The sequence below is a fragment of the Lissotriton helveticus genome, chromosome 1_2 (genome assembly GCF_964261635.1).
Source record: "Lissotriton helveticus chromosome 1_2, aLisHel1.1, whole genome shotgun sequence".
Taxonomy (NCBI): Eukaryota; Metazoa; Chordata; class Amphibia; order Caudata; family Salamandridae; genus Lissotriton; species Lissotriton helveticus.
In genome coordinates this window covers 418,001,257-418,015,904 of record NC_136058.1, presented here as the reverse complement: position 1 = coordinate 418,015,904, position 14,648 = coordinate 418,001,257, and the positions used below count along the sequence as shown (strand labels likewise).

Here is a 14,648-nt window from a genome sequence, read left to right as displayed (position 1 = left end):
TTGCTTGTTGACAGTCTTCTCGATGTCTTTGGCCGGAAACAGGAGCAGCGAGATGGGTCGGTAGTTCTTGAGGTCGGTGGGGTCGGCTGATGGTTTCTTGAGTAGAGCGCTGAGTTCGGCGTGTTTCCAGCTCTCCGGGAAGGTGGCGGTGTCGAAGGAGGTGTTGATGATGTCCCGCAGGTGGGGTGCGATGACAGTGTCGGCCTTGTTGAAGACGTGGTGAGGGCAGGGGTCTGTCGGAGATCCGGAGTGGATGGACTTCATCGTGCGGATGGTGTCTTCGGTGCTGATCGGAGTCCAGGCGCGGAGGGTGGTGGTGGGGGGCGGTGGTTCGGTCGTGGCGTGCGTCGGTTGAGTGCTGAAGCTGTTGTGGATGTCCGCGATCTTGTTGTGGAAGTAGGAGGCGAGGGAGTTGCAGAGGTCTTGCGAAGGGGTGATGTCGTTGTTTCCGGCGTTGGGGTTGGAGAGCTCTTTCCCGATGTTGAAGAGTTCCTTGCTGTTGTGTGCGTTGTTGTCCAGTCGTTCCTTGAATGCGGTTTTCTTGGTGGCGTGGATCAGTTGGTGGTGTTTTCGGGTGGCGAGCTTGAGGGCAGTCATGTTGTCCGGTGTTGGGTCTCTGCGCCAGGGTTTCTCGAGTGCTCTGCAGTTCTTCTTGGAGCTCTTGAGTTCGTCGTTAAACCATGGGGCTTTCTTGCTGCCTGGTCTGCTCGGTGGGGTCTTCAGAGGGGCGAGGTCGTCTGCGCAGTCGCTGATCCATTTCGTGAGGTTGGTGGCGGCTTGGCTGGGGTTCGTTGTGCTGGTGGGAGGCTTCTTGCTCAGGGAAGACGCAAGCTGGTAGGCTGTGATCTTGTTCCAGCTTCTGCAGGGGACCTGTTGTTGGTGATGGTGGAGCATGGTCCTTTTGAAGCTGAAGTGGACGCAGCTGTGGTCCGTCCAGTGGAGTCCCGTGGCGTGGCTGAAGGCGATGTCCTTGCTGGATGAGAAGACGGGGTCGAGTGTGTGTCCGGCGTAGTGGGTGGGGGTGGTTACCAGTTGCTTGAGTCCGAGGTTGGCGAGGTTGTCCAGCAGGGTGGTGGTGTTGCGGTCGTTGTTGTTCTCCAGGTGGAAGTTGAGGTCCCCGAGGAGGATGTAGTCAGCGGAGAGGAGTGCGTGCGGGCTGATGAAGTCAGCGATGTCTTCGCTGAATTGTGTGCGAGGTCCCGGGGGTCTGTAGATGAGAGTGCCTCTGAGGGTTGTCTTGGGGTTGATGTGGATCTGGAAGTGCAGGTGTTCGGCGGGTGCGAGGGTGTCGTCGGTGTTGGTCGTGATGCGGATGGTGTTCCTGTGGATGATGGCGATGCCTCCTCCTGTCTGGTTGACGCGGTCCCTCCGGATGATCTTGTAGCCGTCCGGAATGGCGATTGCGATGTCGGGCGCTGAGGAGGCGTTCATCCAGGTTTCTGTGAGGAAGGCGACATCTGGGGCTGTGGTGTCGAGCAGGTTCCAGAGCTCGACGGCGTGTCTGTGGACGGAGCGGGTGTTGAGCAGGATGCACTTCAGGTGGCTGCTGTTGGTGTTCGGCTTGGTGGGTGCTGGTGTGGCTTGGGTCCGGTTGCAGGTGAACTTGCAGGAGTGGCAGCTGAAGGGTCCGTGGGTGCGTCTCGGTGTGGCTCGGTAGCAACCCGGGGTCCTGCCAGTGTTGAGTGCGATGAGTTCGGTGGCGTCGTAGATTCGTCGGGTCAGCTTCCGTCGGAGGGGGCCAGGGGTCCTGGCACTGGGCGCGGTCCAGGCGCGGACGGGCGCAGATGGGCTTACCTTTGGCGCACCTTCGGCGCTCATTCGGCGCTCCCGCTGCGCATGTCCGCTGCGCGGTCGCTGAGGGGGCGTCATAAGAAGGAGCCGTGAGGGAGGGTCGGCCGGGAGGCGGGAGGCGGGAGGGCCAAAGCTGCGGGCAGAAGGCGAGCCCGAGGAAGAAGCGGAGGGCAGCGGCGAGGGGGAGGTGAGCAGAGGTCTCGGCGATCAAGGGAGCGGCCAGGCAGCAGCTGAGACCTCAGGCAGGCGAGCGAGCGGCAGAGCAGCAGGTAGGCAGGCAGGCGAGCAGCAGCAGCGAGGAGGGAGCGACCGCCTGCGAGGGCACAGGGGTCACATTGAGAGCACGGTCTTTTTTTTCTCATTGTGCGTTCTCTCTTGTTGAATGAAACTGAATCTCCAGCAGACGCTTCCCTGGCATTTAGAACAGGTAAGTTCTCCCAAATTGAGTGAGACCAGATTTCCGACTGAAACTTTTCCAGCATTCAGAGAGCTAATGAGGTTTTTCACCAGTGTGAGTTCTTTCATGTCTAGTGAGAGTCTTTTTCAGTCTGAAGCTTTTCTGGCATTCAGAGCACTGAAAGGGTTTGAGCCCAGTATGGGTCATTTCATGTGCAGTAAGGCTGGATTTCTGACTGAAGCTTTTGCAGCATTCAGAGCACTGATAAGGTTTTTGCCCAGTGTGAGTTATCTCATGCTGAGTGAGAGTCTGTTTCAGTCTGAAGCTTTTCTGGCATTCAGAGCACTGAAAGGGTTTGAGCCCAGTATGGATTCTCTCATGTAGAGTTAAACCAGATTTGTAATTGAAAACTTTTTGGCATTCAGAACACTGATACGGTTTCTGCCCAGTGTGGGTTCTTTCATGCACAGTAAGGTTGGATCTCTGACTGAAGCTTTTGCAGCATTCAGAGCACTGATAAGGTTTGTGCCCAGTGTGAGTTACCTCATGTTGTGAGAGAGTAAATTTCCGACTGAAGCTTTTGCAGCATTCAGAGCACTGATAAGGTTTTTGCCCAGTGTGAGTTACCTCATGTTGTGAGAGAGTAGATTTCCGACTGAAGCTTTTGCAGCATTCAGAGCACTGATAAGGTTTTTGCCCAGTGTGAGTGCTCTCATGGTGAGTGAAAGTTTTTTTCCGACTGAAGTTTTTCTGGCATTCAGAGCACTGATACGGTTTATACCCAGTGTGAGTTCTTTCATGTACAGTAAGGTTGGATTTCTGACTGAAGCTTCTCCAGCATTCAGAGCACTGATAAGGTTTTTGTCCAGTATGAGTTCTCTCGTGTTCAATTAAACTGGATCTGTGACTGAATCCTTTCTGGCACTCAGAGCACTGGTAAGGTTTTTGCCCAGTGTGAGTTCTCTCATGTTCAATTAAACTGGATCTCTGACTGAATCCTTTCCAGCATTCAGAGCACTGATAAGGTTTTTGCCCAGTATGGGTTCTCTCATGTTCAATTAAACTGGATCTCTTACTGAATCCTTTCCGGCATTCAGAGCACTGAAACAGTTTATGCTCAGTGTGAGTGCTCTCATGGTGTGTGAGAGTTATTTTCCGATTGAAGCTTTTCTGGCATTCAGAGCACTGATACGGTTTGTGCCCTGTGTGAGTGCTCTCACGGTAAGTGAGAGTTATTTTCTGATTGAAGCTTTTATGGCATTCAGAGCACTGATACGGTGTATGCCCAATGTGGGTTCTCTGATGTACAGTTAAACTGGATTTGTGATAGAAACCTTTATGGCATTCAGGACACTGATACGGTGTATACCCAGTGTGGGTCCTTTCATGTACAGTAAGGCTGCGTTTCTGACTGAACCTTTTACAGCGTTCAGGGAACTGATAAGGTTTTTGTCCAGTGTGGGTTCTTTCATGTACCGTAAGGTTGGATTTGTGATTGAAGTGTTTCTGGCATTCAGGACACTGATAAGGTCTTCTTCCAGTGCTAGTTTTCTCATGTTTAGTGAGGTGGGATTGATAACTAAAGCTGTTCCCACAGTCATTGCTCCTATTCGAGTTGTTTGTATCTCCAAGTTGGGTTTGTTCCTGGATACATGTCATCTTAAGACTGAATCTGATTCCAGAGTCTGTTCTTGTTTATGTTACACTCAGCATTAACTTCTAAACCACCCTGCAGATGCTCTTCTTAACATATGTATTTAACTAATGATAGTTTTTACCTGGAGATCATTTTCCTACCTTTAAAGGCACCGATCTAACTTGTCTCATAAACTTTCACTGAGGAGCCCCTTGTATTGATTAAGATGCCCCTCAAGGATTAATTTTCTCCAAGTTATGCCGGGTGAATTCTCTCAAGTTTAATTAGTCTCATTTAGTGATTCTAGTTTATCACATTTGATTTAGGAGTTTTAAAAGCACTGATTAGGTCTTTGGGGTTTAGTGTTTGCCTGTTAGGTATGTGTGTTCATACAAGTAACGACAGATGATTATGACACAGAATTATATTTCAAAACATAAGAAAAAACAAGAAAACAAAAAAAAACACAATTAAGACAGAGTTGAAGAAGAATATTATCATCCTTAAATTCTTACCCGACCTTCATTAATGTTCTTTTTCTTTCCATTTTATTAAAGGAGCCCAGATACATTGTCCCAATAATTTCGATTTCCTACCCTTTCTATCATAAATAGCACTCTCTATTGTATATATAGAAAGTAGGTGAGCCAGCCATTGCTGAAATGTGGGGGTAGGGGATCTAGCCAGGCAGAAGCAATGTTAATCCTTAAAACAGCCATAGCAACAAATAGGAACCGATATGTGTTCTCCACTTGGGTCACACTGCTAACTCCTAATAGAATTAATTCATGGGTTAATTTAATTTTCAACCCAAGTGACCGATCTAAATATTCCTCAATTTGTTTCAGTAGCTCTTGCAAATGGGGACAAGATGCAAACATATGGACCAGATCCGCATCCACCCCCCCACACCTTGGGCAGGTTGTCCCTGATGACCCGCCCCACTGAGCAATTCTGGCCGGTGTGTAATACAGCGAAAACACAGTTCTGTAATGCTGTGCCTAAAGTCCAGCGGAGCATAGAATCGCCTGACCTAGCTTTAGAGACCTCGGAAGTACACCTGGAGTGGTTCCCACTCGCTCAGCCTACTTAGCCTCCTGTTTAATTAAATCATCTTGCTTTAGCCTTATTAATTCTGCATATATCAAATGAATACTCCCCTTCTTCCTTCCTGGCATAATATCAATGATAACATTGCTTTCAAACCTACAATCCCCCCGTTTTTTACCAAAAAAACTACGAATCTATAGATACTTAAAAAATTACAATTCTCCAATGAAAACTCCAACTGTATGTCGCTAAATTGGCGAAAACCATCCATTCCAAATAAACCCCACTATTCACTTTCCAAAGCAAAATACATTTTATAATAGAAAGTAAAGACTTCGTACAGGCTGCGTCATTTTGCATGAGTTTTGTACGGGTGCAATTCTTAGATAAATTTACCCCTTAGTTTCAGAAATTTGAATTTGTACTTGGTCTTCAAATTAATACTCATACCTTCCTTTGTGTCACTTAGTAAACCTATATCATCTACAAAGGGCAGACCTGTGAGTTGTTCTATGAATCCACCAAAGGTAAAACCTTTGCCATTTTGGGGAGATTGTTTGAAGCCCATGCCATCGGAGTCCATGTCAATATTAAACAACATAATAGTATATTGTTTAAGGTGAGTCACCTTGTTTAAGTCGAGTCACCTTGTTTAAGTCCCATATCTCATTGTTGATGGTTGAGTGGGGTGTTAACACTCACAATCTCTATCAGGTTGAACCACGATAGTCAACAAGTTGACCTTTGCTTAATCCTCCGGTAACTTGGCTCAAAAGCAGTCAAGCTTAAAATAGATGCAATGTGTAAAGTATTTATGCAGCACAGAAACAGTAATAAAATAAAAACACAACACAAATCCCTCACCAATCTAAAGGAAATCTGAATTTTTACAGAATAAATATTTTGTAGTGCTTTAAAGCTAAAATCATCACTTTGGGACATATGGTTGCACTTGACAACAACAAAGTCTAAGTTTAAGGCCAAACGTGAAGGAGCGCAGGTTGGGCCCAGTCAAGTTTTTACCTTCTGACATTGTCACTTTTTTAAGCTCCTAATCAGGCTGACTTTGGGTTTGACAACAAAGGATTGGCTCAGCACGCTGCCTTGGTCAACTTCTGGAAGTCTCCTCAGCAACAAAAAGCTTGGGAGCTTAAAGGGGCTAACCTGAATCTCATGCCGGGTCGTAGTTCAACGTCACTGGCTCAAAATTCACATTTTCCTCCAAACTGCTCTAAATTTCTTGATCTTCTTCCAGGAGGGCTTTTTGGGGTTCTAAGATGTCCACAACACCGATACAAGGTTCAAGAAGCTCTATATTGCTCCGGGGGATGTTGGGACTAAGTCCCCAACAATGCACTTGGCCAAATCTTCTAAAGTTCAGCTGGTTTCTCCTTGCTGGAGATGATGCCTGTGGAGCACTATTAACCGGTTGATTTCAAGGAGTACACTCCTTCACTTTTCAAAGTAAGGCAATGTTCTTAGGGCTGTAGCTCACAAAGTGTGAAGTAGGTGCATTATTTTATATAGCTTTTTGCTTGATGCAGGTCAGAGTTCAGGCAAGGCAGTCATTCTACTTCCTGTACTTTCAGGCAGGGATCTAAGTGGCTGCATATCTGTCCCATATTATCTGGGCTTTTTGGGTGACAATCAGGGGGCACCCCTGGCCACTATTCTGTCTAAAATGTAAATGGAGAAACTCTCTCCTGGGGCACGCAGGTACCAGACACTTACTCAATGCTTAGCATGTACAAGAGAGGAGTGTCTATTATCTACACATGTGATTCGTTGGTGGTAGAATCACAAAAAGTTGAGTGTCTGGTTCTAACTAATGAACTACTATGGATAAATACTAGTCCGACTGTCCTATAGCCCTGCTGCCTTACTTTGTCTAATAAACTTCCCCAATGCAGTACACTATTGTTGGTGGCCTTCATAGTGGGGCCATACATCCTACTAAAGTGAGTCACAAATGTAGAAAAGATGTGAGAGTTTTAATCAAAAAGAATTTTGATAACTTCTCAAAACATGTATCAGAGTGTTGGAGGCACTGGCTAGTCTCAAGTCCTCCAAAGCCTTGAGCATACAACTTTTTCCAAAGACTTGACAATGCTTCATAAAGTCATCCATTTCTCAATGAGAAAGATTTTTGGTGAGGCGGACGTCAGAACATGCACTTGAACAAGCATGATGTAATAATTTTTGATTTTAAAACGTTATTAGACCAATCTTTCTAGATGTTAACAAATCAATGACAGAGTTAGAATTAGTTTGTAAAGTTTCTAAAACACTACAGTCAGCAGACACCTCCTGTTAAAATTGTAACATTTCATTAAAATTATAACTCACTGTTATGTTTGTCAATGTGCCCTTGTTAACCAATTACCGCTTTCTACATCTTCCATGTTTGGCTTTCCTCAACACAAATGAGTAGTCTGGATTCCGCAGAAACCACAGCATTGAGACCGCCCTCCTCGTCACCATTGATGACATCTGCATGCTACCCGAACAGGGGCACACTGTGGCCCTCATCCTTCTAGACCTCTCCGCAGCTTTCAACACCATTTCACATCGCAAACTCGCAGCCAGATTTTATGACGCAGGGATACAAGGGGCCACCCTCGACTGGATCCAATCCTTTCTCTACGGATGAACCCAGAGGATCAGACTTCCTCCCTTTCTCTCTGAACCCACTGATATCAACTGTGGAGTACCCCAAAAATCACCGCTCAGCCTCACACTGTTCAACATCTCGATTGTCAGGCTGCATGGGCTCAGCATTGTATCCTACGCTGCCGACACCCATCTCATCCTCTCACTCACAAAAAATCACAAAGACACCAGACTCTGCTTCCAGGAAGGAATGAAGAGCGTGGTGGCCTGGATGAAAGACAGCTGTTTGAAGCTCAACTCAGAGAAGACGGAGGTACTTATCCTCAGACCCTGCACCTCCACCTGGGACAACACCTGGTGGCCATCTGCCCTCGGGAACCTACCCACCCCTACAGACAAAGCACAAAACCTTGGCATTATCATTAACTCCTCCCACTCCATGAACCACCATATCAACACTGTCACCTCCATCAGTTTCAACTGCCTGCCCATCCTCCGCAACACCTTCAAATGGATTCCCCCGACTGCAGAAGGACATCACCCACGTGCTCAGAACCAGCAGACTGGACTACGGAAACACCCTATACGCCAGAATCAACAGAACCCTCTTTCACAAACTCCAAGCAATCAAGAATGCCGCATCCAGACTCATCCTCGGGACACCGCATCATGAACACATGACCCAACACCTACGAGATCTCCATTGGATCCCCGTTGTGAAGAGGGTTTCCTTCAAACTCCTCACCCATGCCTACAAATCCCTCCACAACATCAGACCCAAATACCTCAATGAGAGGTAATACGATGTTGAGATGGACTCGAGTGTTAAGTCCATACCAAGGGCAACGTGGATGCCTAGAAGGTGGAGCTCAAGGATTTAGAGGCTCTATGATGATGGGGTACTCAGTTTGTACACTGGGCAAAGTTCAAGCCAAGGGGGGTGGAAACCATAATTAACGTTGCAAACGCTTGGAAACAGTTTCGTTATAGACAAAAATACATATCAAATACAATGTAATAGTCTATAACTAAACTGTTTCCAAGCGTTTGCAACGTTATTACCTTAGAGTCATTAAGCTGACTTCTTCACGCACGTATATTCTCCCCTTCTCGTTACACAGATGCATTGGAGTTGCCTAGCAACCCAGGGGCACGTGACTGCGAGCCTATGACGCCCTTGCAATCTGCTGCTGTCATGACGCACCTAGTCAATGCTACGGCGTTGCTAGGTTACCGACGTGCATAACGTCCTCGAGCTCGGCGCCTCCCGCGATTGAGTTCCTGCATGACAGACCAGACGGCGCTCGGCTACTGCAGTGAAGGCTCACTTCACAAGTGATTCAGGGTAAGCTTGCTCCCATTCGTACTAGAGCGCACCGCGAGTGCTCTCTACCCCACTTTGCCACAAGTGGATGGCATTTTCGCTTAGGCACTGGTGAATCTTGCAATGTCTACGAGCGTTACGCGCAGAGTCACACAGCACTTGATCTATCTGTAATTTCACAGCTCTATCCACCCGCGATAAGCGCCGTTTGTGTGCATGCTGTACTCACTCCATGAAATGTGGGTCTCATCACTCTTTTGACACCGCAGACTATACAACCACATTGGGTCTGATGGTGCTCCAGTCACTTGATTTGGGATTTAACTCTTAACGGTTGGTTTCACTTATTCTCTAGGCTCCACAATTGGAATGTGGGCCTTGCATGTTTCATTCCACTTAGAACCAATACAGTCACGTGCATGAATTGCCTATGACTGACACCACAATCGATACTGGTATTCATTATGCATACCTTCTCCATAGATTGACCCTCCGGCTTTCCTCCAGGGTGTGACTTCTCCGCCTGTGAGTCCAGTTCCACCTGTGAGTATGAGATACTCACATTAATTAATTTAAGAAAAACCTAGCTCCACACCTCTCTGAAACTTCTTCCCTTGCTTTCTAGGTTACCCCTAACCCGCCCCCCCCCCACCTTGTCTTGATAAAGACCCGCCGTGACCACCAATTGGGGCACATCAGGGTCGAAACGTCGACGTACTACTTTGGTCAAGTAACCTCCAGGAACGGGCACAGTAACCATCTGCTTCCTTGGAGCATCAACTCGGAACTCTGACCTCTAAATCAATAAACATCCCTTCTTTCCCCCCATTTTTGTGTACAATATTGTATAAAGTTGTATATAAGTGTCACTGAACATCACTGTACTACTCACTTTTGTTCACCAACAGTCACTTCTCACCTGTTTTTAGCATTTATTGAAACGCATACGGAATGAAGTAATTCCGCTATGTTGTAATTGTGACTTTTAATGCATAAAAGCTGTGAATTTCAGTTGTTTTCAGAGAGGTTTATTGAATTTGATTGAATCTAATTTGTCTATTGTGTCATGAGCTAATATTGCCTTTCTTTGAAGCAATGCATTCTGCTACCCAACAGAACCACTTGTCTTTTTAATCGGGTCTCGATATTGTTAACTCATTTTGTGAGCTCTGTAAGGCAATAAAAACTGAAATCTCCAAACCTGTCTCAGCCCTTAATAATATCAATCCTAGGTGGTTTGATACCTCATGTTCCAAAGCTAACCGGGATCTGAGGGCTGCCCTTTCCGCTGCTCCACGTGACCCGTCTTTGGTAAGGACTCTGAGATCCAGATATAAACATTGTTTAAAAATTAGATCTGAAGAGCTATTAAAAGATCATCGGGACTCGCTTGTCCGCACAGCCGCCTTACGAGATACTGCAAGGTTCTGGAGGGCCGTTAAGAATCTTAGATCATTGGGCTCTAATATCTCTCCTATCAACTGTAACATAACAGGGGATGTGTGGACGGCCCATTTTTCCAAGATTTACGATGCCTCAGCGGCCGGTAACCCAATTGAAACTACCCCAGCTATTAAGCCCTTAAACATCTTGTTGTCGGAGGTGGAGGATGCTATTACTGAAAGCGCTGGGAACAAAGCCCCCGGTCCAGATGGCCTATCTATTGACCAAATTAAATCCGAACCAGATTTTTGGGCTCCCCTGCTATGCAACGTTTTCAACAATTTATCCCTCACCACTTTCCCGGAAACATGGTCTTATAGTACCATTGTCCTAATATTCAAAAAAGGCGACAGACTCGACCCCGGATGCTACCGCCCCATATCTTTAATTGACAATACACTAAAAGTCCTAGGCAGGGTCCTTTTTAACAGAATTAGTACTTGGGCAGAAGAAAACACCATCTTACATCCCTGCCAGCTAGGCTTCAGAAGTAAAGTTGGCACGGTGGAGCAGTGCTTGAATCTAAACCTACTCATGGCCAAATATACATTGCTAAAAAATCAGCCCTATATTTTGTTTTTATGGATTTAAGTTCTGCTTTTGATTTTGTTAACCGTTCCCGCTTATGGTCTGTCCTGCTGAACTATGGTCTAGATGAATCTTTAGTTTATTTTTTGGCACATCTCTATAGTGACCTGAAAGCACGTGTCCATATTAACAATGATGGCGAAATTTCTAACGATATTTTAATCGGCAGGGGGGTCAGACAGGGTTGTGTCTTGGCCCCCCTGCTTTTTATCTTGTACATAAATGATTTGAGTGCTTCCTTGGCTAAAATAACTAATGATGTTCTGCAAGTTAATGGCAAACCTGTCCCTGCACTCCTCTACGCGGATGATGCGGTCCTTATGGGCCGCACACCCAATGCTCTGCGAATTTTAATTCTGGGTTTTGTTAAATATATGGCAGATTTGGGCCTATGTACCAATTTTAACAAATCTTTTATAATGTCTTCCGGCCCTAAAAACTATAAAATAAGCCATATTCAACCAGGGGACAATACCCTAAAAAGCACTTGCACTTTCCCCTATCTGGGGCTGTTATTTTCAAACACTGGCTCCTGGTAACCACATGTCGCTCAGGGAAGGAACAAAATGAGCAAGGCCATAAATTCTCTAACTTCCCTTCGCCAACCCAACCAGGCAGACGTGATCATGTCACTGTTACAAATCTATAGAACACAATGTCTTCCAGTAGGCACCTATGGTGCCGAGGTATGGGGTTATTCTAACTGCACCCAACTACTGACTGAAGAAAATAGATTTTGTCGGAAGATCTTGGGGGGGGGTCATTAGCGCTCCAACTCATATTTGTCATAGGGAATTAAACCTCCATTATATAGAGGACTTTATAAGATCTCGTCCTCCATTATTTTGGATAACAATCTGGTGTAATCCTGCTGCCTCCCTGTCACGTGATATTATTACTGACTGCTTAAACTGTGAGAGGGCTAAATTTATACCTTGGTTTAAGGCTGTGGAAAATAGCTTATCAAGTGCGGGCTAGGTCATCTTTTTACATCACCGCAACTGATTAACCACACGCACAAGAACCTAATAAAAAAGGCCCTTTACGATTGCTACCGTAAGGAGAGGCTAAGGCGTGACTCGGCCAAGCCGACCACAGTTAGATATACTTCCCTCATGGAGCCAAGCGATAAACCATTTGCTCTGCCCCAGGGCTACCTACGCTTAAAGCTTGGCAGGTGGAACAGGAGCTTGTTATTCCGGTTCAGGGATGGAAGTATTATAAATCTACTAAGCTTCCCTTTAGGATTTAATAAAAATTTGGAAAATCTAAGCTGCCCCTGCAACATAGGTGGTAAACAAAGTCTGCTACATTTCATTTTCTTCTGTGGTTTTTACAGAATGCACACTTTGCACTTTCTAATGCCGTACTGTAGGAAAAATGCTCTGATGGATTTTAAACTAGCTTTTAAAGATTTGTTACTGTTGAAAACGGACAAGGTCATTTTTAGAGTTAGCTGCTTTCTTAGAGCAGCTGTACGGTCCCGTGCTTCTATGTTAATTGACTGAAACACTGGTACTATGCATACTTTGTACTTTGCTTATTGCACATTGTAGATTTTGCACTAATGATTGCATTTTGCACATGGAAAAGGGGCCCACATGCATCATTGTGTCTTTTTGCATTTCTTAATTTGCGAAAAATAAGGAATCGCAAATTAAGAAATGCAAAATGATATGCATCAATATTTTCGGTATTCTTGTGGGATTCGGTAAAAATCGCATTTTTTACCGAATCCCAAAGAAATACCGATTTCTTAACTTAATTTTCGCAATTTTCATTGATTCCTATGGGCCAAAAGGCCCATAGGAGTCAATGGAAATTGCGAGTGGCACTTAGAAAATTTCATGGGTGCAGGGGGGGGTCCAAAGGACCCCCCCATGCACCCCTGAAATGTACTTTTCAGCATAAGTTACATACACACATGTCCTAAGGACATGTGTGTGTGTAACTTTACAGTTTAAAAAATGCATTTTTGTGCATATTTAATCAATTTCGCAATTTACCACGAAGTTGAACTTCGTGGTAATTTGCACTTCCAATTTTAAAAAAAGCATATTTTTCTATAATGATGCATAGCATTTAAGAAATCGCACAATTGCGATTTCTTAAATGCTAATGCAATTTTAGAAATCGTAAAAAAGATGCGACTTCTAAAATGGCATGATGCATCCCAACAAGCACTTTTGCATTCGCAAACGGCCGATTTTAAGGAATCGCACCGTCTGCGACTGCAAAAATGCTTGATGCATGTGGGCCAGGATGTATTGCTATGAATTTGTAATCAAATGGAATGGAACGTGTGTTTTTCATTTCTGCTGGATTTTATGTGTACTTTTATGGATGTTTTATAATCCGAATAAAGATCATTTGACTTGACTTGAAATGGCAGAAAGGCTCTCCAAGCTTGTCGGATGCCATTCGGTAATCCGATTCAAACTCATGTTAGACCGACTCTATCATAATGGGCCGGTGATGGAGCAAGGTTTCATACATAAAGAGACTTGCTGAGATTCAATCCTCTCGAAATAATATGTAATCTATTAATCAACTTTTTTAATTACTAATAATTGCACCACACAACATTTCTAGTATCTAGGGAAGCTGCCGAAAACGTGGGAGCTGAACTGCGCATGCGTCTGCCTCACTCATGTGGTGTGACGTGCCTATTCTTTGGTGGGAATTTCTTGCAGCTGCAAACTAGTATTAAAGATGGCCGCTTCATCTTTAACATACTAAAGCACCTGCTCTTGGGCTAGCTAAACCTTGTTCGTCCTGCTTCACTAATAATGCTATAGTTAAAATAAAGTAATTGGGATAGAGTAGAAATAAGTGGTATACAGTGCATTTATGTATTCTAGCATTCTAACATGTCTTTCTTTGACTTTATTAATAGCTCACATTTGGGCCTGATGGGTGACTTGTAACACCATATTGAAAACTGCACCGTGCACGAGTCAAAGTATCAAGAGTCTTCAAGCCATGACAATGAACTGTAGCCAACTACAGTCTTGCCTGCGATGCGCCTGGGAACCCGACCTCATGAACTCTCCAGAGGAATAGACAATATAATTTGTTATATTTTGTATATCATCTTGCTACAGTAATACTGGGTGGAATTAACTCATGAGAAAGTAAATTATGGTCGGGAATATTCATCAATGTAATGTAAATGATCTCATACTGGTATGCTGTGATGACCTCCTCACCTTTCTGACCAATCAAATCAAGGGAATATACAAATTCGCAACATTGGGGGGTGGTACATTGCCCTGGAAAATGGTATACCTAAGGAAGGCATAGCTAGTTAGATTATCCGACTTGTCACAGACCTGTCACTGACCTGTCACTGACCCAACGTATGCCGGAGTAGATCGAGAGCAGAGGTGACAGAAGAATCAGGAATTGCGGAGGTAGAAGAATCGATAACCCAGAAGGGGTCCGAGTGTTAGCCGCAGAGTGAAAGAGGGGTGTGACACTGTTGTTGCACTTAGCTGAGGTCCTGTCCTGATTTGGCACCTGTCCTGTCTCGTTGACACTGGATTTTTCGGGAGCCCTGTCTTTACCCCGGCCCGTGGCCGGGGTTGGTCTTCACACCATTCTAGGTAAATATAATCTGTGTGGTATGTCATTGTACTGTTTCCCTTTCTCACCCTTCCCAGATATCGATGTCTAAAAGAAACCTCGTTATATTCTTACAAATCATTGCTTTAATTATCATTTTCTTACTTGAAAAGTCTTTAACTGCAATTGTATGGACTCTGACTAATAAGACTTTGCATAGAAAAAGTGTTTAAAACTTTCCTGAG

The 14,648-nt window shown here is 45.0% G+C and overlaps 1 protein-coding gene across 1 annotated transcript in view; it reads right to left on the bottom strand.

Moving 5' to 3' along the window:
- LOC144807143 (uncharacterized) overlaps window positions 1-3,847 on the bottom strand; it is a 151,753-nt gene extending 147,906 nt beyond the window's left edge. Inside the window, 1 exon segment of the mRNA XM_078673069.1 lies at window positions 2,245-3,847. Within this exon segment, the coding sequence (XP_078529195.1) occupies window positions 2,245-3,847 (1,603 nt within the window).
- Between the last annotated feature and the right edge of the window lie 10,801 nt (window positions 3,848-14,648).